The sequence below is a fragment of the Podarcis melisellensis genome (genome assembly GCF_964234715.1).
Source record: "Podarcis melisellensis genome assembly, chromosome: 6".
Taxonomy (NCBI): Eukaryota; Metazoa; Chordata; class Lepidosauria; order Squamata; family Lacertidae; genus Podarcis; species Podarcis melisellensis.
In genome coordinates this window covers 5,183,473-5,209,858 of record NC_138538.1, presented here as the reverse complement: position 1 = coordinate 5,209,858, position 26,386 = coordinate 5,183,473, and the positions used below count along the sequence as shown (strand labels likewise).

Sequence of the window (26,386 nt, the reverse complement as noted above, 5' to 3'; positions counted from 1 at the left end):
GCTAAGAGAACAGAAAGCTGAAATGTGGTATGCAAACAGAGGTGTTCCGATTGCAAGTTTGTGGGGTTATACTTCACAACACCCCAAAAGATGTAAAAATGTGTCAAAGTCTCTTTTAACAGAGGCCAGGATAGAGCAAACCAAGGCAAACTGGGAGTGTCTGCATCAATGCTCCCCTAAAATGGTGAACTCTCCTTCCTTGGATATTTTTAAGCCGAGGTTGGAGGGCCATCTGTCAGGGGTGCTTCAGTTGGGATTCCTGCATTGCAGAGGGCTGGACTAGATGTCCCTAGGCAGTCCCCTCCAACTGTCTAATTCTGCGAAACGCCAGCGGGAGGGGTTTGTATTGAAATAGATTCAGATGGATGAAGGTTTTTGCTTTTACAGTGGCATGCAGCAAGTGAAAGCTGCATCATACCAGGGCAAAACGAATTAGGCAGCAACTTGCTGAAGCAGCTCAGGAGAGCCCCAACCCTATACCTTTCCCTCAAGAGGTTCATGCCCCCGATTCGGATCAGATGCTACTCAGCCTGTTATAGTCCTGGCCTAATTGATTCTTTCCGCAAAGGAAAACCTAGACAATCCCCAAAGCCTTGCTGCAACCTGCCACTGCTATTTAAAAGTTAGCGTAACAAGAATGTAATTATTGGATCAGCCATAAGAACCCAGCATCCTGTTTCCAATGGAGACTAGACAAGGGAGGGCCTGAAGGCAACAACACTGTGTAACTCCTTTCACTTGGTTCATTTCCTACAGTGCATGAAGCCATTTTTAGCTCGCTAATTGTGGTGGGTTCTGTAGTTCCATTTGCTGCATCAGACAGTCTGTTCTTAAACCCTCGCCACACCTCTTTTCCTGGCTCTTACTTCCCTTTTGAGATCTCTCCATTCTCTAAATCCCTATGCCCACCCTTTCTTCCTCCCATTAACCAAATTCCACCCCAACCCTTTGTAGAGATATGCAGAGCAACACAATTTGTGTGCATCTCCCTGCCTAGGTAAGGGACACGGGTGGCGCTGTGGGTTAAACCACAGAGCCTAGGACTTGATGATCGGAAGGTCGGCGGTTCGAATCCCCGCGACGGGGTGAGCTCCCTGCTCCTGCCAACCTAGCAGTTTGAAAGCACGTCAAAGTGCAAGTAGATAAATAGGTACTGCTCTGGCGGGAAGGTAAATGGCGTTTCCGTGCGCTGCACTGGTTTGCCAGAAGCGGCTTAGTCATGCTGGCCACATGACCCGGAAGCTGTACGCCGGCTCCCTCGGCCAATAAAGCGAGATGAGCGCTGCAACCCCAGAGTCGGCCACAACTGGACCTAATGGTCAGGGGGTCCTTTTACCTTTACACCCTGCCTAGAATCATAGAATTGTAGACTTGAGTCATCTTGTTCAACCTCCTCAATGCAAGAATCTCAACTAAAGCATCCATCTCTGAAGGCAATCCAACCTCTGCTTTAAGACCTCCAATGGAGGAGAGTCCACCGTCTTTCAAGGTAGACTGTTCCACTGTCAAACAGCTTGCAGTCAGGAAAATTCTTCCCGATGTTTAGTCGAAAATCTCCTTTCTTGTAACTTGAGTCCTACCCCCCCCACCCAGAGCACTCAGAAACAAGCTTGCTCCATCTCCCATTGACAGCCCTTGAGATATCTTTTCCAGGCTAAACATACCCAACTCCTTCAACCGCTCATCATCAGGCTTGGTTTCCAGAACCTTTATAACATCTTGGTCGCCCTCCTCTGCCCATGTTCCAGCTTGTCAACATCCTTCTTAAATGGTGGTGCCTAGAACGGGGCATTCCAGGCGTGATCTGATCATGACACAATAGAGCAGTGGGAGACGCTGTGGGTTAAACCACAGAGACTAGGACTTGCCGATCAGAAGGTTGGCGGTTCGAATCCCCGCGACGGAGTGAGCTCCTGTTGGTCGGTCCCTGCTCCTGCCCACCTAGCAGTTCAAAAGCACGTCAAAGTGCAAGTAGATAAATAGGTACCGCTCCGGCAGGAAGGAAAACGGCTCTGGTTCGCCAGAAGCGGCTTAATCATGCTGGCCAAATGACCCGGAAGCTGTATGTCGGCTCCCTTGGCCAGTAAAGCGAGATGAGTCCCACAAACCCAGAGTCGGCCGTGACTGGACTTAATACTTCCCTCGACCTGGATATTATTTTTCTGTTGATGAAGTCTAGAATAGCATTAGCTTTTTTTGCTGCTGCATCACATGTGCAGCTTTTCATCTTCTGGAAGCTTGTCACCAGGAGAAGTTAATCCAAGCCCTTCCACAGCTGCTGGTGGTCAAGATTAAAAAAAAAAAGGGGGGGAGAGGGTTGTGGCACCCCATGTCCCAGTGCTCATGGCAGGATCCCCACCTACCAAACATAACTGTAAAAGGAATAATGAACACAAAGACAAAGACGCTTCATCTCAAAACTGGGTATGGCTTTTCAACCCCATCCTCTACGTTTATTCACACAAACGTTTCTTTAATTTACAAAACTGCTGCCATTCATACACAATCAGGGTTTCCACAGTGTTCAAGAAACTTAAATACAAGGTCGCACACCAACCCAAGTAAACCAAATAGCTTAAAAAAAACAACAACCAACAACATATAAAGTTGTTCACACACACACACGCGCGCACACAGGTCCTAGGTTACCAGCTTCTGTGCAAAGAAAAATGAGAAATTGCAAAATTGGAAACTGTGTTTTGGAGTCTGGGTTTAAGCCTCTCCCTTGTGTGTGCAGGTTTTCCAGGTTTAAGAAGACACCATGTCCAGTCAAGCTTAAGGTGGGCCAAACTCGCAACTGGACCAAACGGAAAAAAATGGGAGAGAGAAAGGGATGAGGTTGGAGGCAGGGGGAGGGAAGGCTGGACTACGGCCAGTTCAGACCAAGGTGGGCTACCTTTGCAGTGTCATTTCAGACTGCAAGTGTGTGTTGATGTGTTTTGGGGGGGGTGCATAATGGAGTGCTCCTCCAGCCCTCTGCTCAGAAAACTTGGTGTAGGGCAGAGAGGCGGCTAGATCTTCTTGTCCATGACATGCCAGTTTCCTATGTGGTGGGTTTTTTTAAAGAAAACAAGTGACTTCCATATACAAGACCTCACCTACACTCTTAAATGGTACAGCTAAACACAGAGTGACCACCTGAGCGAGAAGCTGTGACTTTGATGCATGCATCCCGCTTTCTCCTTCGACTTGGCTTCCTTGCAACTAGGAAAGCTCTACAGCAGAGAAACACATCCAAGCAAGGAGGGGTGAGGTGGCTTTTCCAGCTTGCCGATCAAGCACTGGCGTCCCATGACTTGAAAACGCCGGCAGAAAAGCAACCCAGATAGTAGCTCTGGGCAGCTTTCCACAACAGACACTTCATTCTGGTCAGCGGAAAGCTGCTGCTTGTGTTGGGACGTCTGGATAGAGACTCATGCCGAGGAAGCGGTCCAAGCTGAGTGGACACATGGCACTGGGCACCCAGAAAGCAGCTTCCAGGGTAATTGGTCACCTACCCTCAGTTAGGTACCTTGGACTCAAGTAAATAGGAAAGCGTTTCTCAAACTTTGGTCTCTGGCTGTTGTTGGGACTACAACTCTCATCACCCCTAGTTAGCAGGACCAGTGGTCAGGGATGATGGAATTTGTAGTCCAACCACAGCCGGAGACCCAAAGTTTGAGAAACATTGAGATTGGGGAAACAATAGACGGTGACACATGTCACAAGAGGGAGGTCCAACAGCCTCTCCCCCAAGCCAATGGTGGATGGTAGAGGTCTACTTCGGAGAGAGGGGATTTAAGTCCCTCATGGTGCCTCTGCCCTTCCACATACAACCTCTGATGGAAGGGGCGCAAGTCTGTTTAAATGGAAGAGCAATCCTGTCTCTTAGGTGTGTTTGCTTCAGAGATGTGTTTTTGTTGAAAGGAGAAGCCAGGTGCAGCCCAGGTAAAAAATACCCCTTGGCTTAAACTGTAAACTGTGCTCAAGTGAAACCCAGCAAGGTTAAATCTGGACTAGACAAATGCATATAGGGAAAGAGGGGGAGAAAGACAAGGAATTCACAGAGACTGCGTTCTCTCTCCCACCAGGAGTGGGGGATGTTTATTGCTCTACTCTGACAGTGTTTGGAGATGTCTGAGTGGGATCCTGAGGGAACCAAAGCGCCAGGGGAAAAGGAAGACAATTGCCACCCATTATTAGCACCTCAATCCTAAAAACAGCAGCAGCAGAAGGAGGAGGAGAAAGAGGGGCCCCTTAAGTATACTGATTCCCCTTGACCTCTGCCATGGAAGAAAAACAAGGTTCAGGGAGATACTGGAGGGGGAGAAAAGGGATCAACGTTGCCAGGAGAACAGCCATGTTAGCTTAAGAGAAACTGGTGGGTTTCCTGCGGCATTTAATTCTCAAGAAGCAGCACTGGAAGCATGGAAGCGCCCGGGGCATCAAATATCACTGGCCAACATTCCCTAAGGATTGTCATCCAACCAAACCACGAAAGGCTGGTGAGGACCATCACGGCCTGCTTGCCCAGGGGCTTCAACATGAGCAACACAGGAAGAGACTTTTTGATGGGACATTATGGCCCAAAATTTCATGCCCTGTTTCTACCAACGGTGCTGTCCCTGAAAAGGACGCCCAAAATAGCCTGCAAGGAGGTGGCAGCCCCAAGTCTCAGGAGTGCTGCAACAAACTGCTCAGCAGTAGCCCCTGGGACATTCGTACCCTCTGGTGAGGTTAGGAGTCACGCTGTCCTCATCCTCCATCCCAACTTCACAGTGGCCCACTCTGGTCCAGAAGGTGACAGCACCCACTGTGTGCTTGCAAAAGAGATTACTAAAACAAGCAATGTTGCTAATTTTGGGGCTGGGTCTGCTATGCCTGCAACACACAGGAAGGAGTCAAAGGAAAGGGAGGTGGCGGTTGTAGTGGTCAGGGACATTGGAAGCCAGTTGTGAAATTCCCCCCTCAGGCCGTCTGCTGTCGCTTGCCGCACCCATACAAGACAATGTCTGGCAGGTCTGAGCCCACACTGCCAGCTTTGAACGACATGGATGTAAACAGTTTTAATGTAAAGTCATACACACGGCGCATGAAAGTGGTGTCAGTCAAACAACTGTGACGTGGACCTTCAGTGATATTTCACATTCCTCAGGAATAAGCTGGCAATCCCCATGCCAAATTCATCCAAGGATGAAGGATTCTTGCCACCCATCCCAATAGGAGTGAAGTTGGGAGACGAAACACCAGGCTACTGTATGAGACTCCAAGGATCAGTGCGTTCACACAAACAACCGCAAACGGGACAGCATCCAGAAATGGGAGCAGCTCATTGGGCAGAAGGTCTCCTCAAGAGAAACTTGCGTGCGTGCCTGATCTTTCAAAGAAGGAACGCTGCTCTCATTCAGATCTCCCACCTGGCCCATAAAAGTTTGCTGCAGATTCACAAGGACAACGCAAAAACGTTTAAGGTCTTTCCAAAGAGATTTAGCTGTATTCCGTGGGCAACCGAACGAAGCTGCCCCAGAGAATAAGAGGGAAGAGACGACATTTCGGGGGCAACAATGAAATACAAGTGAGAGGGGAAAACTCCTTCCTTGGCCCAGTGCTGCCTCCTTCAAGCCCCACACCCCTTCAAATAAAGGCACTATGGTCAAGCTACCACCACAAAACCACAAGCATTTACTGCAGCGTGAGCACGAGAGGGGCATGTGTGCCTGAAGTCCCAGAAGCAGCGAGGATGAACTGGGCTACGGGTTGGCATTTGCTTGCAGAGCTTATCCCAGGGTCTGGGTCATGCACCCGCTCCTGTGGGTTCCTCCCTGCCTCAAAGGCACAGGAGTGGGAAGCAAGGACTAATCTACTCCGACAAAGACCGCTACACACAGATGCTCTGGAAAGGAGGAAGGGAAACTGCCTATCTTGCTAGCATTCAGAAATATGAAAGGGTTAAGCCTAAGGATCTCACTGATCTCTTGGGTTTCAAAACTTGCCAGCTAACCGAGTTGCAAACTCAAAGCAACCCTTGGTGAACCTTCTCGACAGACTGTTTCTCCTCATCAACACATCTTGCTGTTCTGGCCATGAGCACGGTTGTTTGGAACAGCAACAGAGGACGAATTGCTGAGCAAAAGAATGCCGTTATGAGACTCTGGCTGTTCTATGGTTGACTCACCTACTTCAAGCTGCTCTGTTCTAACTGGCTGAAATATATTCCTGGTTAGGAGGAGCAAGACCTGTGCATCACCTGGAGCCTTCTACTTCAGCAGCAAGGAAACTGGTAGATTAGCCCCAAATGGCATGGTCAGTGGTCAGGGATTATAGGAACTGCAACAATCTCTGGAGGGCCAAAGGTTCCTCAACCCTGTTCTAGGCCAGTCAAGGTGAATCATCTTCACTTTAAGGGAATCACTGAAGGGTCAAGAGACAGAGACAGAGACAGACAGACACAGAGGTCGTGGCTTAGATCAAGAGCAAAAAGTCTATAGCCTACACCGAAATTTCTTGACAGCTAATTAAATGAGGGTTTTTCTGGGTAGTGTGCAAAGGAAGTTCAACACAAATTGATCCCCAGCGTTAGGAAATCCAGTTGAGACCAGGACTTGCAAATGGTAGGCCTTGAAATAAGCAGACAAGCCTTCTCAGCCACAAATAACCACCCAGGGAAGAATCTGGTTGATTCGTGCCCTGGTTGTGGCTGCCCACATCCCAGAAAGAAGGGGATGCAAAGAGCAAGACAGTAGGCAAAGCAGAGACTTCTTTCATGGCCTTCCAAGAGCCGCAGAATAAACAGCACAGCATCTCCTCCAGAGTCTCACCAATCCTGGCCACAGCCATCAGCCTCAGTAGTAGTGTGGAGGTATGCGGGCAACCCAGCAAGCGGACTGCCAACAAGTGTTAACCGAATTGCGCTGGCTTGGCAAAGCCGCTCACTTCCATGGGTCTGGACAGTTCCTGGAACAAACAGCCTCATCCCCAAAGTAGTAGCACCCTTGCCAATCAAGACTGATGGAAGAAGAGATGGACAGGATTAGAAACTCCCTCTGCGGCAGCTGGTAAGTTTAGTGTAAAGACCCGCTCATCGCTGGAAGAGATCAGCTAAAAAGCAATTGCTGGAATGCCAGCTAGGAAATGGGATATTTGGAAGCGTTAAGAGTGTTTCAAACTAGAAGACTGCAGGAGAGGGTGGGTATTAAGTGTGAGTTTGAGTGGGTTTATGTATAAGTATTTGCTAGCACAAACAAGCCCCAAGGGCAAGCTGGGCTAGGCTTAATATACACTCTCTCTAACACCAAGGCGGTTCTGGGCAAGATCTACCAAGCCAAAGTAGCCAAAATGAGCCCAAAGTTATCAGTTTGATGTGTCCAGCCTCTCACGGTCATTTAAGTAGCCGAGCAAGCCACCAAACCCATTGGTGGACTTTTCAAGGGCAGAAAAAACACCTGCCCACGTGTGGGCTCTCTTCATCCCCTCCAAATACTACTATGTTCTTGACCTGTGAAAACTGCAGGTGTTTCTCAGGCACCGCACTGCCTGTAGTCCTGTGGCCACGTTAAAAAAGGAAAGAGAGTTTATTCTTGTAATCATGACTTCTTATTGCCAAGTTCCACTGGTGAAGAACACTTTTAGGAAAGGGAGAAGGAGAAAGGTTTATCCCAGCTTGCTTTTTGTTCCCCAAATCAGCAGCAACCTCTAGAGTTGACAACTTGTGTTCAGCTCTAGGTCTCCCAACATCCCTTCTGAATCTCTTCCAGCTAAAAACAAACACTAAGAAAAACAGATCTTGGACCCAGAGTTCTGGTGTTTAGCAGCAGTAGGAAAAAAATGTTTTGCATATCCCAACCCCGTATTTTGTTTAGGTAAAAAAGGAATTCTCCAGAAGTATGTGCACAGATTTAGTTGGTCAGCAAAGCTGAGTGAGCAGAAGGGAGGGGAAGGGGAAAGGGAACAAGGGGAGAGGAAGGGGGGAACATAAATTTGATAAACTTTTAAGAGTCTCATTAATGAAATGGGTTACAACAGCTCCTGCTCCTCTTAGGTGTCTCATGTGACTTTTAAGAAGAATCTCGAAGCTTAACGTCGCCAGAGATCAGCCTGGAACCTCCTCAGTTTTCCTCTATGCATGTAAGTCGTGGAGATTGTAGGTCCCTTGTAAGAAAGAGAAAAGAACATGAATTATGACAACTCTGGTGGAACAAATCCTGGTTACATTTGCTGGCCTCCAAACCCTTTGCATTCCTTTGGCCACAAACAACCAGCCTTGGCAAAGAAGAATGGGCATACCAAGTCCATCGATTTTATGATTCATTTCATAATATGTACACACTGCCTCATTGTAAAAACATATCCTCAAAGCAGTTTACAAAAAAGATAAAACATGGAAATTACCGAGAAAAGTTAGCAACAATAATTTAAGCCATCCAAAAGTTAAGCTATCCAAAAGTTAAAATAACAATAGATTAAAAACAGATTTAAACACGCATCAACCTCCTAAACATCTGGGTAGGCTTGTTTAAACAATTTTTGGGGGTCTTATCTTCTTTTTCAAGGAATACAGTCTCCCAGTTAGATGCCAGCAGAAATTGTGGATGTTCAGAAGAAACCAATGAGGCACTTCAACCTCTAACAAGGCAGGGATGTCCTTGACTTTTGTTCAGAGATTCCACCTGCCCCTTAAGAAGATCTTTTAAAATTAAAATATACGCAAACCGCCTTTTAGCCCTAAAACAAGGGCCCCAAAGGCAGTGCAGAAAAGACTAAAACCAAATTTAAACAATGAACCAGATTAAGATTGGACCTCCCTAGTGTTGACTGCTGCACCTGGGCTGGGCAATGGTCCCAATGAAACAGCAAAGAGATCCTCTCAGGACCTTGGAGATTAGAGGGACAAGTTTCTGGCGAGTGTATCAGCATTCTACCAGTGTCACCAGACTCATTTGCAAAGCTGGCTGAGTGTTTTGCTCTGCAGTTTATCCTGTAACTTCTCCGCTGCGGCTCTCCGAGGTCTGTGCATAATTATAGTGTTTCATCGAAGTTGTAATGGTGGTGGTGGAGGCGGCAGCATCTCTCTCCCCTGAGTGCTGAAAGCAAGCATTTGTAGATTTCTTGGCCAAACACCAGCTCCTCTACACTGCAGACGGTGGAGGAGAAGCTGGCTAACTCTGCAATGCACTGAAGAAGTTCAGAGCACTCGCTTCATCCAAAGGCTAAATCAAGAGTCTCTATATAGTTGCTATATCTCCTGTCCTCCACACAATGAAACCGTCTGCACAGTCCCAGTTCACCTCCACCTTAAATGGCAGGAGACGCGAGCTGCGCCAACACCGCTGTCACTTGGCTATTACATGATGCTTTACATGCTCAGTTCAAGAGCTACAGTCCCCCAACTAACTGCTAATTTTGGCCTCTTCCAGTGCACACAGTGTTTCAGTTCTGGTTTCATCTGCTCAAGCATCTTGTGGCCTGGGTTTACGGGCAGCTGCACTACCTCGGCCTTGATCTCCTCTTCCCTGTGAATTGCATTTTCTTTGCCATTTTGTGTCACCATCTTTTGGGTAAGAATCTTATTACACAGTCACTTCTAAATAGAGGCACTGAGAGAGGCTGGGACCAGCAGAGGAGTCATAATGTCAAACAGGACCACGCAACATTCATGCGATTTGTAGTTTTTTGAAAGTAAGCAGGTATGTCCCAAAGTTCACCAGAATCTGGACTGCAGCGGGGGCAGGAAGGGTTAAAGACCTATTTCCATCTAGATAGCACCTGCTGGGCTTGCTTTTTTACTTTTTTTGAAAAAGCCATTTCGTGCAATTGATATTTGCATGAATGCAACAGTGTCTAGCTTGATCCATAGTCATAAAGTGATAAGCTGAAGGGAACATGCCATGGTGTCCTCTTGCGCCTTCTCAAAGCCATCACATGCTTTTGTGAAACTGGCCCTAAACTAGACTCAACAGCACAAGTCTATCCCCAGTGAGAGCTGGTGGGTTGTAAAAGTGAAGGAGAGTTTTTCCCAATGCAAATCTCATCCTAGCTCACTCTTAAAGTAACATCATTATTTCATCAGTCCCTTTACAGGGCTATTGTAGGGGTTGGTAGAATGTATTTTCAGTCTTCTGTACACAAAGCCCTTTATAAATGCTAAATATAACATGAATGACATCACATCTAAGTCACTTAGCTCTTAGCTCCCAATGGTGAGAATTAACTGATGAGCATGGTCAGATTTTCTGTTTAACAGCCCTGCAGCTTAATAGTTCTAAAAGGCACAGGGCTTCCAGGTGTTGCTTTCTGTACTGAATTAGCAGAACAAGACAAGCTTTGCCACCGCTGCACAGACCTCAAGTTAGACTGGCTGGGAGCGTAAAGAGGCATTAAGCCAATTATTGGGCTCAAAACTCAGGCAACCTGCCTCATACATCGCTGACAAAATGCACCTGGGAGTAAGGTTTAGGCTAGTTTTCGCTTCAGCATCCAAACTCAGCAACCAAGTTTCTTGTGACAAACCCTCCAGTGGAAAGCCCAATTAGTTGGAGGAAGCTGCAAGCAGAAAATAATGGTTAAAGGGTATGCGATAATTGGCAATGCATTTTCCCAGGCTCTAATTTTCTTGTTGGATTTGGCAAAGGTGCTTCATAAACGGAGCTTAGATACAGTTAAAATTGGCCCCTTAAGAGAGGAGGGTTCAGGTGAGGCTGCTGCAATTAGAGCAACGTTTAAACAGACAGGGCAACCTATTTGACAAAATCAACTGAAGCAGAAAGCAGGTAAATTTCGGCTTAAGATGCTGCCTGACCTATCAGACCCTGTGAAATGTGCTATCATTTCGAAAGCTCTGATTTTGACGTGTTGTTTGAGGCTTTCTACGTATATGACTGTGCACTTGGTGTCACTGCAAATATATCTCACTCCTGCAAACATCACAGGCCCCCTTAGAAAAACTAAATTTTTGACTCTTCCTAATCCTATTCATCTCTTTTGTCACCTCAGATCTTTGCCAGAAATTCCGAATTTTACGGAACTCCAAATACTGAAATAATCCAAAACTGGTATGTTTGCTGTATTTCACAAACACACCTAGACTATGCTTATAAATCAGTGGGGTGGGGAGAAAAACACTCCATTACCTAAATTCCATCAATATGTTTGTGTGTGCACCCACAACCCACCAGTGGTCTACCCGAACCCTTGCAATTCGCAGGAGTGAACATGACAACCATCAAATTAGATCATGGCAGTAAGTAAGCCTTTGCAAGATTAATGGTTCTGATCTTGCCAATGGAAGGAAAAGGCTTAGTCACTAGCCCTGACCCTTTGAGAAGGAAGGCCACACCAAGGATCAGTCCTGCCTAATATACAAGTGGGTGCAGGTGACAGGCAGACACTCCTGTGTGTCAAAAAAACAACAACACTTTTTGCAGAGCAAACAGAGGGCAACAGTCTAGGTGAATTCAAACACTACCAGCAAGAGAAAAGGCATTACAGAGCAGTAGCTCTGACGAATGCAAATCTTTGAGATCTTTGTGTTTCCCACTTCAGCTTGAGCGGGGGGAAAGTACCCTACTGCAGATACAGTGGTACCTCAGGATGTAAACGGGATCCGTTCCGGAGCCCCATTTGCATTCTGAAGCAAACGCAACCCACAACTGCGCGTCTGCACGTGTCGCGATTTGCCGCTTTTGCGTGTGATGTCATTTTGAGCATCTGCGCATGCGGCGAAACCCGGAAGTAACGTGCTCCCTTACTTCCGGGTCGCTGCGGAGCGCAACCTGAAAAGGCTTAACCTGAAGCAACTTCAACCTGAGGTATGACTGTACAGAGAGGCGTTTTAGCCCAGCAGATCTCCATCTTCTGCGGGTTGGGCACAACAGTTCTTGCCTTCAGTTCTGAAATCATTCACTTACAATTTAGCAGGAGCTCATGTGAACAGCCAAGCCTCCGTTTCTGTCATAGTTACGACAGCCTCCCCATCTTACATTAACAAGGAATTGTAGGGTGTGTTCCAACCACCACTCCTCACTGCCTGTTCCAGTTCACTGTGAATCTCTGAGGAATTGTGCTGCAGGGATAATACCGGTGTGGGGGTGGGGAGTGTTTACATTATTTACTTATCCCAGGACAAGCATGAGAGGCAAGCATGCCCTGACTGAGCCAAAGGTTGGTGACTTTCAGCTCACATCAACTGAATCAAATGATGCAAATGAATCATGCGAGAAGAGTGGCCTATGACTCAATAATTAAGGACAAGACCAATACGCAATTAAAGTCCCAGGTTCAAATCCAGGCATCCTCCATGAAAAATATTTCAGGAAGTAGGGCAGGTATTGGATATGTACCCGCCGTCAAACCTCTCACACATGAGGAAGAATGAATGGGCTAATGGACTGAATAGTCTGGTATAAGGCAGCTCCATAGGCTTGTGGCCCAGGCTAAATGATTATGTTAAGAGCACTGCAACAAGCAAACTCCAGCGCCTGCAGAAATCTGGCCTCAGCTGCCATAGCTCAGTGGGAGAGCATCTGCCTTGCAAGCAGAAGGTTGCTGGTTCGATCTCCTGCCTCTCCAGGAAGGATTGGGAGAAACTCCTGCCTGAAATCCTGATAGCCAGTCAGTGTAGACAAAACTGATCTAGATGCACAAATGGTCTGACTTGCTATTAGTCAGCTTCCTGCGTCTCTGTTCTCCAAGGTATTCAAGTCAGGATGAGAAGCCAACAGCACCAATGAAAGCAGCGGGAAATCAGTGCCCATCAAAGAACACGACACCCATTTCTAAGAGCACATGGCTGGCACTTTGCTCAGAAGCGAGCAAGGGGGATATGCAGAGTGGCACGTCCCTGCCCCTTACATAACAGGGCAGCCTCTTCTTCACTGCAGCTGCGCTTTGCATGGAGACGCTACCAGCTCTGGGCCCAGGGTGGGTGGAAGAGGCAGCTGGGCCTTAGAATAAACAGCCACAGGGCAGGTCTGTGCCCTCGCAATGCTTATTACGTTTGCATTTTACCATTCTGAAGCGATGTGCAGGAGGGATTTCCCCCGAGGGCACAGCCTGGTTACGCAACTCAGCAGCAGCATCATGTTAGCAGAGCACGAGTGACTGCAGATGGCAAAACACAGGCTGCCCAAAGCAGGGGTGGGGGGAGAGAAGAGAGAGGAGGGGAAGCAGAAAGGATCTTGGATGCCAGTACCCTCACGCCTCTCAAACCCCCATGAGCAGGAAAAAAAGAAGTCATCCACATCAGATCAAATACCTACGCAGCCCAGGTTCCAGACACTAGCCAACCTGATGTCTCTAGATGCCCACAAAATAGGACATGGGGACAATAGCTTCTCCTACTGTTCGCTATGGGTTAAACCACAGAGCCTAGGACTTGCCAATCAGATGGTTGGCGGTTTGAATCCCTGTGACGGGGTGAGCTCCCGTTGCTCGGTCCCTGCTCCTGCCAACCTAGCCGTTCGAAAGCACATCAAAGTGCAAGTAGATAAATAGGTACCACTCCGGCGGGAAGGTAAACGGCGTTTCCGTGTGCTGCTCTGGTTTGCCAGAAGCGGCTTAGTCATGCTGGCCACATGACTTGGAAGCTGTACATCGGCTCCCTTGGCCAATAAAGCGAGAGGAGTGCCGCAACCCCAGAGTCAGCCACGACTGGACCTAATGGTCAGGGGTCCCTTTACCTTTACTGTTCCCAATGCCTGGTACTCATCATTTTAGAGGTTGTATACAACCATCATGGCTGGCAGCTATTGACAGCCTTATCCTCCAGGAATCAGCACAATTACCTTTAGAAGCCACCTAACCTTTTGTTACATCTTGCGATATAGTTTAATATCATGCTGTGGAGAAGTACTTCCTTTTGCCCATTTTCCAAAAAACTTCAAAAGGTTAGTGAGACAGATCTTTCTCTTTGCAAGCAGAGGAAACTGTCTTATACTGAATCAAGATCATGGGTTATGTAGCTCTGTGGTTCCCAAACATTTGGGGGCCAACCCCCCCCCCCTCCATAAACTCAACCCATGCCCTCTACCCTGTAAAAAGATTAAGAATAGCAGTTTGTACAACCCACCAAAGAAGATACTAGCACATTAAAATTGAAAACAGTAACAATTAATTGCACATTTGCTCAAAATCCAATTAAAACTATTTAGGTTGGTTAATTGAACAAAACTGATAACCAGTGATTCCTGCTTTTCAAAGCCTGATAGTCATTTACACCTCCATTACCCTGCTAAGTAATGCTGCCCCTCCCCAGGGGGCAGGACCACAGTTTGGGAACTGCCTATCTAACTCAACGGTGTCTACACTGATTGGCAGTGGCTCTCCGGGGTAGCAGAGAGGTGTCTTATCTGGAAATGTTGCAGATTTCATCTGGGACCTTTTGCATGCAAATAGTGCACTCTATCATTGGGCTATGGAAAAGCCCATATAGTCCTGTTAGCTATTCCTTGCCAAAACCTATTCTTCTATATGAAATATTTTTATCCTTAAGAATGCTTGCTACCAATTTAGGCAGAACAGACATTAACTGGCCTGCAAGTTCCTTGATCCCTGTCCTTTGGATTCACTTATGTCCCTATTATTTTACCAGTTTTTACCTATTATTTTACCAGTACATCTGGAGAGTACTTTCTTCCTGGAATTTAAAGTCTGCATCAAATATAGGACTGGATAAAGGAAGGTGTGCAGAAGCATGCCGGGCTACATATTGCTGTTTACTTTGAATGACAATTCCACCCACTTTGTCCGCAGGTTTTGTAATGATGTTAGGATCGTGTGAAAGAGCTTTCAAACAATCGCGTTGTGACTTGGACAAATTGTCCTTAATTTTGGGACCCTTCTTTTCTAATTTTTCCAAATCTCATAATACCAGTTGGTGAAATAAAGTAAATCATTATTTACTCCAGCTAATACGAATCCGTCCATTTTTTTATTTCTTCAATTTCACCTGTGAACAAAGGGGGTGGAATTGTCATTCAAAATAAACAGCAATATGTAGCCATTCAAAATAAGATGGGTTTATGAAACAATTTTATATTCTCCCACCATGCTGACGAAGAGCTACGAAACAGCAGTCAATATCTGGAATCTGTTCAGTGTTGGACATTTGCTGAATACACTAAGCTCCACAGCTTGTCTTTCATCGTACAAAGTCTGGTACCTCACTTCATTTAAAGATTTCCAGAGACTTTGAGACTAAGATTTCATTTTGAACTTGTTATTGTTTGAAGGAATTCTATAAAGATTGTCTATTATGTATGTATATGGTCATCGTGTTGCTTAAACATTGTTGACAGTTCAGCACAGACAGAACTGGGCCAAATTATAGGCCACAGCCCTGACACCAAACCTGGCCAACCCATGGAAAAGTTGTGCACAAGTTTTATTTTAGAACAGTAACCGTTCAACAAGGATTTTTAAGAAGCTAAACAGGCACCACTAGGCAACACCCCACACAACATTCTTATCTAAGCTCATTCCGGACTGGTGAGCGGAAAGAACAGCACATCACTTTTTATGTAACTTCTGGAATGTACGCTGGAGGGCAAGACAGTCCCGACAGCTGAAGGAAATTGGAAGGCAAAGGCTGCCAAGAGCACCTTTCACGTAATCTTCCTGGGTAGGAATGAATGAGGTCGCTTTCAGCGCAGAGAGAGGATGCACTCTGAAGACAGATTCATTCTTAGGAAGCCAATTCAATGGTTTGGGCTTGAGTTAGAGAGGCCTGCACAACCTGCGATGCAGCAAGCCAAACAGAGCCCTTGAGTCACTTATTGTGGTCTGTTAGGTCCCTAAAAATCCCTTGTTTTGGGGATCGCCAAACAGAAGGTTGTTTGGACCCCTTACGGCTGGTGGGCTGAATTTAGGGTGATGAACCGCTAGCTGTGCAAGTCTGCCCTGGGCAGAGAAAGCTCCCACCATGCTTCATCTTTCTCTGTCCTTCAGGTTATCTAAAGTCTCACTGCTACTTACTAAGTAGTCATCTTTTCATGCTATGTTGTTGTTGTTTTGTCGTTTTGTCGTGTCTGACTCTTCATGACCCCCTGGACCAGAGCATGCCAGGCACTCCTGTCTTCCGCTGCCTCCCGCAGTTTGGCCAGACTCATGTTTGTAGCTTCGAGAACACTGTCCAACCATCTCGTCCTCTGTCGTCCCCTTCTCCTTGTGCCCTATACTTGCTCTACTTGCTCTAAAGATCATATTGACTTGCATTTTGCAGTCCAGTTAAATACTGGCTTCTGCCAATCTACTGTAATAAAATGGAGAAGAAATGGCCTGCCAAGACAAATTTATCACTTCACTCGCTGCAGCATTCAACTACTGTTGCAGCATTCTGATCGCCTACTGAAATTAACAACCATTTTCCATAATTTCAGCCAAGTTCTCTGCACATCCTTGGTAACAGATTGTTTGTATATGGCTTTGCAAATGGTTCAAGGGTCCTCCCATTCCTGAAATGTGAAAGTGTTTTGCAAGCAGTGCTTGGAAGGGAAACAAGATTCCTGTTTCTGCTGTGTTTTCAATCCAGGAGCACGTGGCAGGATTCGGAGACTCAAAAGCATGGTCGCCGAGGCCTGCTGACCGGCTAGCTGACTGGTTGCTGGCACCTACTCTGGAGGAGGCTTCCGCCTTCCTGCTGCAAGTACGTGGGAGGGACACAGCTATAGGTACTGTGTTTGCACTGTGCAAAAAGAGCAGGACGGCTCTCGCTCAGCCCTGCAAAGGTGAAGCGAAACAAGGACAACTGCATTCCTTACTGGTGAAGCCAAAAGCGAAGGAAGCCTCTATAAGGAAGCTAATGAGGGACTCTCCAGAAGCAGATGCATCCTGGGTAATTTGTACTGAGGGAAGGGTGGGAACATTGGTTCTGGGTGAAGAAACTAAGGAGAATGGAAGACTTTTAGGGAAGCTTTTAATGCTTAATAGGCTATTGTATTTTAATATTCCGTTGGAAGCTGCCCAGAGAGGCTGGGGAAACCCAGCCAGATGGGCAGGATATAAATAATAAATTATTATTATTATATTACTTCTCAGGTGTTGGGGAGCACATGGTTCTGCTCTTAAAAATGCCCAATTCAGTAATTCAAAAGTGCGGCTAATGAATGAATGAATGCCTGAACTAGACAAGCTTTCTGCTGTTTTTATTTCATGCCCGTATGTTCATATTCAGAAGCTACTGCCCCTTTTCTGCAGTGAGCCTGAACATGGGATAGAAGGTGTAAATCACAGAGCTAATAATGGCCATTAACACTCGCCCCTGTTGGGAACAGCTGCATGTCACAAGAGACCTACAGGATCAGACCAAAGGTCCATCTAGTCCAGAATCAAATTTCCCGCAGCAGCTAACTTAGATGCCTTCTGTAGCTGCCCCCAGCACACACTATTCAGAGGGATACACTGCCTCTGAACATGGCAGTTCTAAAACTTAGCCATCATTCTGAAGCGGAGATAAAAAACAAAGTTTGGCAAAATTCCCCAAGCCATTACTTAAGGCCCCAGAGCATCACAGGACCCCAACACGCAAGGGCTCACAGCTGCAGTCACCAGATTGCCATTGGCAGGTGGAAAGGGCATCTTTTAACCTGGCAATTGCAGCATACTTGCCCCGAGTCTGCAGAAGAATGGGGTCCTCTGCCTAATAGTCTGCAGAGATGCTTGGAAAGCACTGAGGCTTTTCTCACAGCTCTTGGTGTGTTGCTGTGACTCTGCAAAACAGGGGTGACCCTTCCCCTCCATCCTTCATTGCCTCAGCTCAGAGCAGGAGAGGGAAGGAGCAACTTCCTTTACTCCACTTTCCCTGAGCCTAAAGCACTGGGTGATGTCAAACCAGACTCTGACCTTTCCTCTGCCGCTTGTTGCAAGCACAAATCTTTGCTGGCTACCGAAGGCAACTAGTGTCTTGAGGGTCCAACACATACTTGTTTCAGAACACAAAGGGGTTCCTCTGCTGCCTCACATCACCAATAAGGAAAAAAGCGGAGAGCAGGCCCACTGCCTCAAAGGAGGAGGAAGGACCCACTGAAGTTATTGACCCAGGAGTGACACTGCATTCATAATTTTAGGGTGAAAGGTATCTGCGAGGAAGGGAGTGCACCAACTTTTCTTATAAACAGAAGCTCACTCCCCTCATAGAAGCAATCAAGTATGCTGCCTTTAGGGCTGCAATGTTTAACCAATTAGAGCACCGGTTAAATGTGTTTATCTATTAAACACACTCCTGATTAATTGAGCATTTAAAAAAAGGTTTTGACATGACTACAAAAACTGCAGGTGGCAAGCAACATCTTGGAAGAGGCTTTCTCCCTTTTCTTGAACACAGGATGAATGCCTCTTTCAAGGCGATGTCTGCTGTTATTTCAAAAACAATGCTTTTTACCTGTATGCAAATTCATACAAATACTTGGCTTTGTATACAGGGTTCACGGTATCCTTTTAACAACAAGGATCTGATTTTTAGTGGTTCAGTATCTTGCTCCTTAGGGATGCGGGTGGTGCTGTGGGTTAAACCACAGAGCCTAGGACTTGCCGATCAGAAGGTCGGCGGTTCGAATCCCCGCGACGGGATGAGCTCCCTAGCAGTTCAAAAGCACATCAAAGTGCAAGTAGATAAATAGGTACCACTCCGGCGGGAAGGTAAATGGCGTTTCCGTGCACTGCTGTGGTTCGCCAGAAGTGGCTTAGTCATGCTGGCCACATGACCCGGAAGCTGTACGCCGGCTCCCTCAGCCACTAAAGCGAGATGAGCGCCGCAACCCCAGAGTCAGCCATGACTGGACCTAATGGTCAGGGGTGCCTTTACCTTTTATCTTGCTCCTTAATCTCATTCACTGCACATAACCTCATCTTATTCAGGTAGAAAGGAAGGGAGCAGACACACACAAACTGCTCTTGCACCATTTGAACAGCATTAGAGACTAAAGCTGTAGGTTATGTTTTATTATCATTTATTTTTTCTTGAATTTATATACCACCCTATACCTGGAGTTCTCAGGGTGGCTCACAGAACAATCTTTTCAAAGGTCGTTAAAGGGAAAAAACCAAGGTAAACCAGGTGGAAATGCTATCAAAGGAAGAAATTCTTAGGCAACTGAATGTCTCTATAGCCCCAAGCAGCTTAACAGACAGAAAATAGCTTCATTGCCCCACTAAGTTGTGCAGAGAAGAGAGACACTGCAGAGCACTTACCCCAGTTTTCAAAGCACACCAACACTTTGACCTGAGTTTAAGCAGCACAAGTAACCTGGTCCATCCTGGATTCAAGCTCAAAGGCATCGGGTCGGTCCTGCGGGTTAGCAGCCAACATGTCTTTCAAGAGCTGCTTGATCCCCTCGGACATGGAAGTCCTGCGTTTCTGGGGGATGTGCAACTCCATCTTTGGGTTTTCTAGCAGCGCCTCCCCGACGGGCACAATCTCAGTCCCCTGCTTGATGTAGGTCCCCAGCAGCTCCTTCTTGGTCTCGGCATCGATGAACGTTATCCTCTCGATCATTGCCCAGATGATGATGCCCAGGGCAAAGATGTCCGCCTTGGCAGTGTAGTGCCCCTCCCAGACCTCAGGAGCCATGTAGAAGTCTGAGCCGCAAGCCGAAGACAGCCAGTATTTGTTCACATTCACATTTTTGTTATCGTTCCCCCCGTCCTTGCCTCGAGCAGTCAAGCCGGCGCACACCTTGCTGAGCCCAAAGTCTGCCACCTTGAGGACAGGAGCGCCCGACTGCTCCGTGATGAGGATGTTGTCCGGCTTCAGGTCTCTGTGCACAATGTGGTTCTTGTGAAGGAAGGCAATGGCGCTCGTCAGCTGCAACATGAAACTCTTGTTGGTGGCCGGGTCAGGCCTGCGGGAAAGGATGTACTGGTTCAGGTCTCCCCCTTCGCAGTACTCCATGACGAACCACAGATAACAAGGTTCTTCAGCATAGCCCAAGATCCTCTCACCTTGCCGGGGGAAGAGAAAGGAGAAGGAGAAGGGTTACTGCATGAGCAAGACGGGGAGACTACAAAGATAAATCGGAACCTGGGAAAGGAGTGTGCAGTTGGACAGCACATCTTCCAAGCACTGTCCCAGAGGTCTATTCTACACAAAACTAAACCGATTTATTTTGTGAAAACTGGATGTGCAGTAGTGAATCCATCACTGGAGGCCCTGTCAACAGGTCAGGACATGGCCTGGCTCTTTGATGAACATAGATGAACAGAAATGCTTTCAGAAATCTCTCTATTAAAGATCAACACACTTCTGACTTCTGTGCAACATTTCAGATCTCACAGGAACAGACCTCCAGCAACATTCTGACATCCCGCGGGCAATATTTTAATACACTTTCTCCCATGCTGACTAGCAGCTATCTCCTAGGCACCCTCTTCCAAGGCCTCTAGCCACAAAAGCACCACAAAAAATGGCTGCCGGGGTGTGTTTCATTGCAAACAATGACTTGGAGCCATCTGACTGAACTGGCTGCTTGAATGGGAAGGCAGGTAGTCCTCACCAGCATGCAGCCCATCAGCAGATGGAATTTATTAAATCCAGGAGACAAGTTATTGCTCAATCAAGCTAATCTGGTTTCGCTTTTGAAATGAAAAGCATTTGATACCATATTACAAAGGCTATGCCCTATGCGCATTTTCCTGTGGTGTGTGTGTTTTTGTGGGGTGAGTGCTGCACACTGTGAGGGTGGATGTACCTTAGCCAGAGGGAGAGAGGGATGGTGATCCTGTTTCTGTGGTTATGGTTGGAGGGGAAGGGTCCAAATGTTTGTGGACCATCCCTTTTTTCAATCCTCCATCCACTGTACAGGTGTTTTGTTGCCAGGCTACTGACTCATTTCACTGGAAACATATTAAAAGTCTAAGTATGCCACTATGTTTTTGTTATTCTGAGATGCTATTCTTTCATCTGGTATTACAGCCTCTTAGTTCCATTACAGTGGTACCTTGTGTTACGGACAGGATCCGTTCCGGAGGCCCGTCCATAACATGAAAAGCCCACAACTTGAAGCGCTGCTTCTGCGCATGTGGCAAAACCCGGAAGTAACCCATTCCAGTACTTCTGGGTTGCCGTGGGATGCAAGACGAAAACACACAACCTGAAGCGGATGTAACATGAGGTATGACTGTATTACATATATGTTTATATGTTGGGAAACCACTTAAGACAGTACTAAGCGATATATAAACACATGAAATAATAACACTCCTGCATGTAAGCTTTGAATTGCTTTTCCTTTTCCTACTGAAATGTCTTTTGGGCTCTCTCGCATCTTGTCGCTCCACCTTGTAGCAAGCCAAGGGCCTTGGGAAGTGGGCAAGATAGCAAAACAGACCTTCCAAAGAGAAGACGCCAAGTATGACCAAACAGAACCAGAGATAAGTTGCTCCCAGGTCTTTGATAACAGCCCCCATAATAGTGAGGAGCACAGGCTATTTGCATAAACAAGTCTGTTCCCATGACTACTGCTATGGTAATTGAAGGCTATATCACCACTTGGCTATCCTGCCCTGTCAACAGCAAGTAGGAAAAACTTTAGAAAGAAAAAATACATGAAAAAGGGTGTGGGCTAGAGGCCTCTAGAAGGATTTGATTGTATACAGGGGGAGCGGGCGGAAAAAGAGAGTATTATTTCCTGTTATAAGCTGGAGGTGAACAAGAGGATGAGAGGGAAGGCAGTGAGAAAATGGAAACTGAAGAGACCGTTGCTGCACTCAGAAAATAAAAATCAGAAGGTCTTATGGGGGTCACTCCATTCACTAAATTACAAGCCACGCAGGTGCTCCCCCTGTTCCATTAATGCCTCAAACCTAAGCTTTGTTCCGTCTAAAGAAAAACATGAAAAAGTTTGTAACATAACCAAGATGAAACAATTTAATGTTTCGGTTGTTCCGTCTCAAGTATTAAACACGGTAAGCAATTTCATAGCCAGGAATGGGCCATGAGGAATACGCATCTGTTTAGAGCGTCCTTTGCAATTAACAGCCACACGGTATAAACAGCCACACACAGAAACTGTAACCCCTATGCACACTTACCTGAAAGAAAGCCTAGCTGAACACAATCAGAATTACTTTCAAGTCAGTGTGTGTAGGATTGGACTGTGAAATCCCTCATTTGAAGTTTTCATCCCCAAAAAGTTTTTGATTTGAGTTTCTACTGAAATGAGGCTGCATTTTAATGCTGTGCTTTAATCTTGTTTTTAAGTTGTATTTTGATCAATTGTTTTTCTACCTGGTGTTAGCCGCCCTGAGCCCGGACTTGGCTGGGGAGGGTGGGGTATAAATAAAAATTATTATTAATTATTATTATTATTATTACTGCTAAGATGCCTAGTGCACATTAGCAGAAAGTCAATTCATCAAAACTAGCTAAACGGCTATGGGAAAAGCACCCCTCTCCCATATGAATTAGACACACTGGAAAGTTAGTGATCACCTTCTCTTTCCAATGTTGAATGACCCCCCATGTTGTGTTGACGAGGCAACAGTGAGTGACTAGCCGTGAGTTTGAGGCAATAAAGCAAGAAACTCAAAAGGTTGCCAACGCACAGCAAATGGATGCTGCACGTTTTTCTGTGGTGCCCAACTGGGCATTTTGTGAGCTCCCGCATGGCACGCAGCTGAGCAGGCTCTGTGGCACGCCAGCCGACACGTGAAGGGGCTTGGCTTAGCTATAATAAGCCAGCTCTGTACACTGACAGTTTGCCTTGCAAAGAGCACACAGCCCAGCACAAGCTCAGACTGGGTGATGCTGCTGGGTCCAAGGCTGCACATTGCCTACACACATGCTCTACACACATGCACTCTCTTCTCCCCATCCCCCACCCCCACTGCTCTCCACACACGGTAGATTTACTTGGGTCTAAGGAATGCCCTTTATTAAAAGAGGGCTTACGGTAAATGTAGAGAAATAATAAAAGAAAATCTGTGGCAACCTTCTGCTAAAGAATTGTCCCACAGAAAGCTCAGTTGCTGTTTGCTCTCTTTCCCTCCTTATTAGGCACCTCACCCCCCCAAGAGGATCATCCTCACCACCTGAGCCTTCGGCGTAATTGTGGTGCCTGCTATTTCAAAGGCCATGGCGACAGTGACTCCTGACGGAATATGAGGTTGACTAGTGTGGAGGTGGATCACTAGGGACAGGAATACAGACCGAGGTGGTGGTGGTGGGAGTTGGGTATGAGGAAAGAAATTAAGCTATTTCCAGGAGGTCTCTGCTCATCCCAAAGGAAATGAACTACTCTCAGAGGAGAGATGAGGGACAAGGAGATAGGTGCGCATGTGTAGAGGTTAGAGATATGCATTAAAATGACTCTTTCACACACTAGACTGGCCTGAACAAAGTTGGAAAATATTTACAGATGGGCTGCAAGCTACTTGCTTGTTCCAGAGATCATGTTGAGATCTTTAGAAGCTCTTTATTGCACTGATTGAAGCCACCATGAGATGCGGCTTCAACTTATGAAGTCAGGAAGGCAAAAGGGGGGAACAGAAAAGACAACTGCAAAGAACCATCAAAGACACACACACACAACTGTTAAGCAAACTTTCTGAGGATTTTTATAAAAAAGCACGTCAGGGGCTGGTATTTTGTAAGCATTCACTCATCTTTGCAGGGCCTACATACTCAGTGCTCTCTCTGAGGAAGGTCTCTGTATATGATTCAGGTCTCTGGTACATGATTCAGTCAGCTTGGATTTGGAGAAGGGACCTAAGAGGACCAGATGCAAATTTCCTATACAGTGGTACCTCAGGTTAAGTATTTAATTCGTTTCGGAGGTCTGTACTTAACCTGAAACTGTTCTTAACCTGAAGCACTATTTCTGGGTTAGCGGAGTCTGTAACCTGAAGCGTATGTAACCTGAGGTACCACTGTACTCAGGAAATAGGCACAGCTCAGTGGTAAGAACATAAGAAAAGCCAGTGGCCAATTTAGTCTCGCATACTGTTCTCACAGCAGCAGCGCACTGCTGGAGGTAGAACTTAGCCACACTGTCTGTGTCCCACTGAGGATGTGCCCATCTTTCCCCATGACTCTTTGCGCTATACTTCCATAACCAAAGGAGTCCAGCAGGGCTGGTCCAATAAAAGGGGTGAAGCAAGATCTACACCAGGAAGTGTGTGTAGGTATTACATTGAGACCTGCTACCCGGGTGGATCCTGCCACCCGAGGCAGTCATCTCACAGATGGTCTGGCTGTGGGGTCCAGTATATTGTAGGATGTGTAAGCAAGATGCTTAGCACCCCCATCTCATACCCGTTTTAAAAATGTGTACCTATTACATATAAAGATCCATTCATGGGCCCCAATACTTTGGTGTATGCACACACCAGGCACCTACAGCGGACGCTCGGGTTGAGAACATGATCCGTGCAGGATGCACGTTCGCAACCTGCAGCGTTCGCAACCCGCATCTGCGCACGCACGGGTTGAGATTCGGCGCTTCTGCGCATAGCGTGATTTAGAGCTTCTGCGGACGTGCGACCGCCGAAACCCGGAAGTAACCCGTTCCTGTACTTCCGGGTTTTGGCAGTCCATAACCCGAAAAAATGCAACCTGAAGCGGCTTTAACCCGAGGTATGACTGTATAGGGAACATTGCATAGGGATTTTTCTCTGTCCCTTCCTCAACACCTCCACAAGGTCCAATACCTTGAAGTGTATGCATATACAGTCATACCTCGGGTTGAAGTCGCTTCAGGTTAAGCCTTTTCGGGTTGTGCTCTGCGGCGACCCGGAAGTAATGCAGCGCGTTGCCTCCGGGTTTCGCCGCTCACGCAGACACTCAAAATGACATCATGTGCAGAAGCAGAGAATCACGACCGGCACATGCAAGTTGCGTTCGCTTCAGGATGCGAACAGGACTCTGGAACGGATCCCGTTCGCATCCAGAGGTACCACCGTACAGAAGTTTCATGTGCAACGCAACCGCTATTTACGCACCTTTTTGCTTCTGCTACGAATACAAAGGGCAGTTTGCAGGACCCATCCCTTAAATGTAGCCACACAAGATTACTCCACATAAGGCACCCTAGGAAGGATTCCCCTCACATACACACCTCAGTTTAGTGAGGGGAAGTTTAGTAGCCCAACCTGGGGAGAAAAAACTCCCCCCTTTCCATAGAGTCTTGCCCTGAACCAAACCTCCAGTACCCCCTCCTTTCACCAGATGCCACTTAACATAATAAGAGGCTGGCAGTTTGGATCAGGCCTTTAAAGGCGGAAGGGACACCTGTCCTCTGCCCTCACCCCCCCCAGAAGAAAACTCACAAGCAGGAAGTAGGCATTCCCAGACACCCAACACATGGGCAGCATTAGGCCCCGTGCATTAAGCACCCCATTCACAAGCGACTTGCAAACTACTCCGGGGATCATTTCCCCAGAGCAGCATGCAGATCGAGCAAGCAAAACAAACTGAAAGTGGAGGGAAGGGGACGCGCGGAGCTGCTGTGGCGTGCACGCGCGTGTGCTGGGCCTGTACAGAGCAGCAGCAGCAGCAGCCTCCTTACCTTTGCACAGGATCCTGGCCCAGCACACCCCCTCCCTCCGACTCCCGAGGAGCGCCAGCAAAGGCGGCGGGGGGGACTCTCTCGGGGTGGGCCCCTTACTCCCGAGGTGGGGCATTTACTCCCGAGGTATGCAGGGCGAGACCCTCCATGGGTGGCCCCCCTCCCCCCTGGGTGGTATATGGCGCCCCCCCCTCCCCGCGGCCTACCTTTGAGGGAGGTCTCGACGAGGCGGAGGTAGAGGGCGCTCTGCTTGTTGCCGTGGCTCATGCGCTGCCCGAGGCCGTCTCTCTGCAGGACGCACTCCTCGAAGCGCACCACGTTGGGGTGTCGGCGGCGGAGGCTGGTCAGGGCCCAGAACTCGGCCAGCGCCAGCTCCACGTTCTCGGGCGCGTCGCAGCGGATGCGCTTGACGGCCAGGCGGGCCCCGCTGCGGCCCGACACGGCCTCGTACACCACGCCGTAGGCGCCGCGCCCGATCTCGGCCACCAGGCGGTAGCGCGGCGGGGAAGCCGCCGCCTGGCTCGGCCCGCCTCCCACCTCCATGGCGGCGGCGGCGGCGGCTCCCTCCTTCAGCAGCGGCGCGGCCCGCTCGCGCCTCAAGCGCCGCTCCGGCAGCCTTTGTGTCCCTCGGCGGCCGCCGTCGCCGCCCGTTTCCATGGCAGCGCCGCGGCGGGGCCTAGCTGGTGGGGCCGCCGCCGTCGTCGTGGCCGCGGCCGGGGGAGCCCCTTCTTCATCCCGCCCGCCCGGCTGCTCCGGGACGGGGCTCGGACGCTCCTCGGGCTCGCCGCCGCCGCCGCCGCCTCGGACGCGCTTCCTCCGGGCCGCCTCAGGAACTGCGGAAGGGAGAGAAGGGGGGGGGAGGGCGGCGTCGGGTGCGAGGCGAAGGGGGGGGGGAGAAAGAGAGAGAGAAACACACA

General features: G+C 47.9%; 1 protein-coding gene across 1 annotated transcript; it reads right to left on the bottom strand.

The window, feature by feature from the left end:
* Positions 1–2,414: 2,414 nt before the first annotated feature.
* On the bottom strand, positions 2,415–26,141 carry STK35 (serine/threonine kinase 35). The gene is made up of 3 exons (XM_081917154.1): positions 25,676–26,141; positions 19,159–19,908; positions 2,415–8,127 (listed from the first exon to the last, which is right to left on the bottom strand). The coding sequence occupies exons 1-2, from the start codon at positions 26,124–26,126 to the stop codon at positions 19,196–19,198; spliced, it is 1,164 nt and encodes a 387-aa protein (XP_081773280.1). The 5' UTR covers positions 26,127–26,141; the 3' UTR covers positions 2,415–8,127; positions 19,159–19,195.
* Between the last annotated feature and the right edge of the window lie 245 nt (positions 26,142–26,386).

Coding starts and splice junctions, on each gene's coding strand:
- STK35 (XM_081917154.1), bottom strand. CDS start 26,126: ATGGAAACGGGCGGCGACGGCGGCCGCCGAGGGACACAAAGGCTGCCG. Junction 19,909..25,675: donor CGTCGAGACCTCCCTCAAAG/GTAGGCCGCGGG, acceptor TCCCCCGGCAAG/GTGAGAGGATCTTGGGCTAT.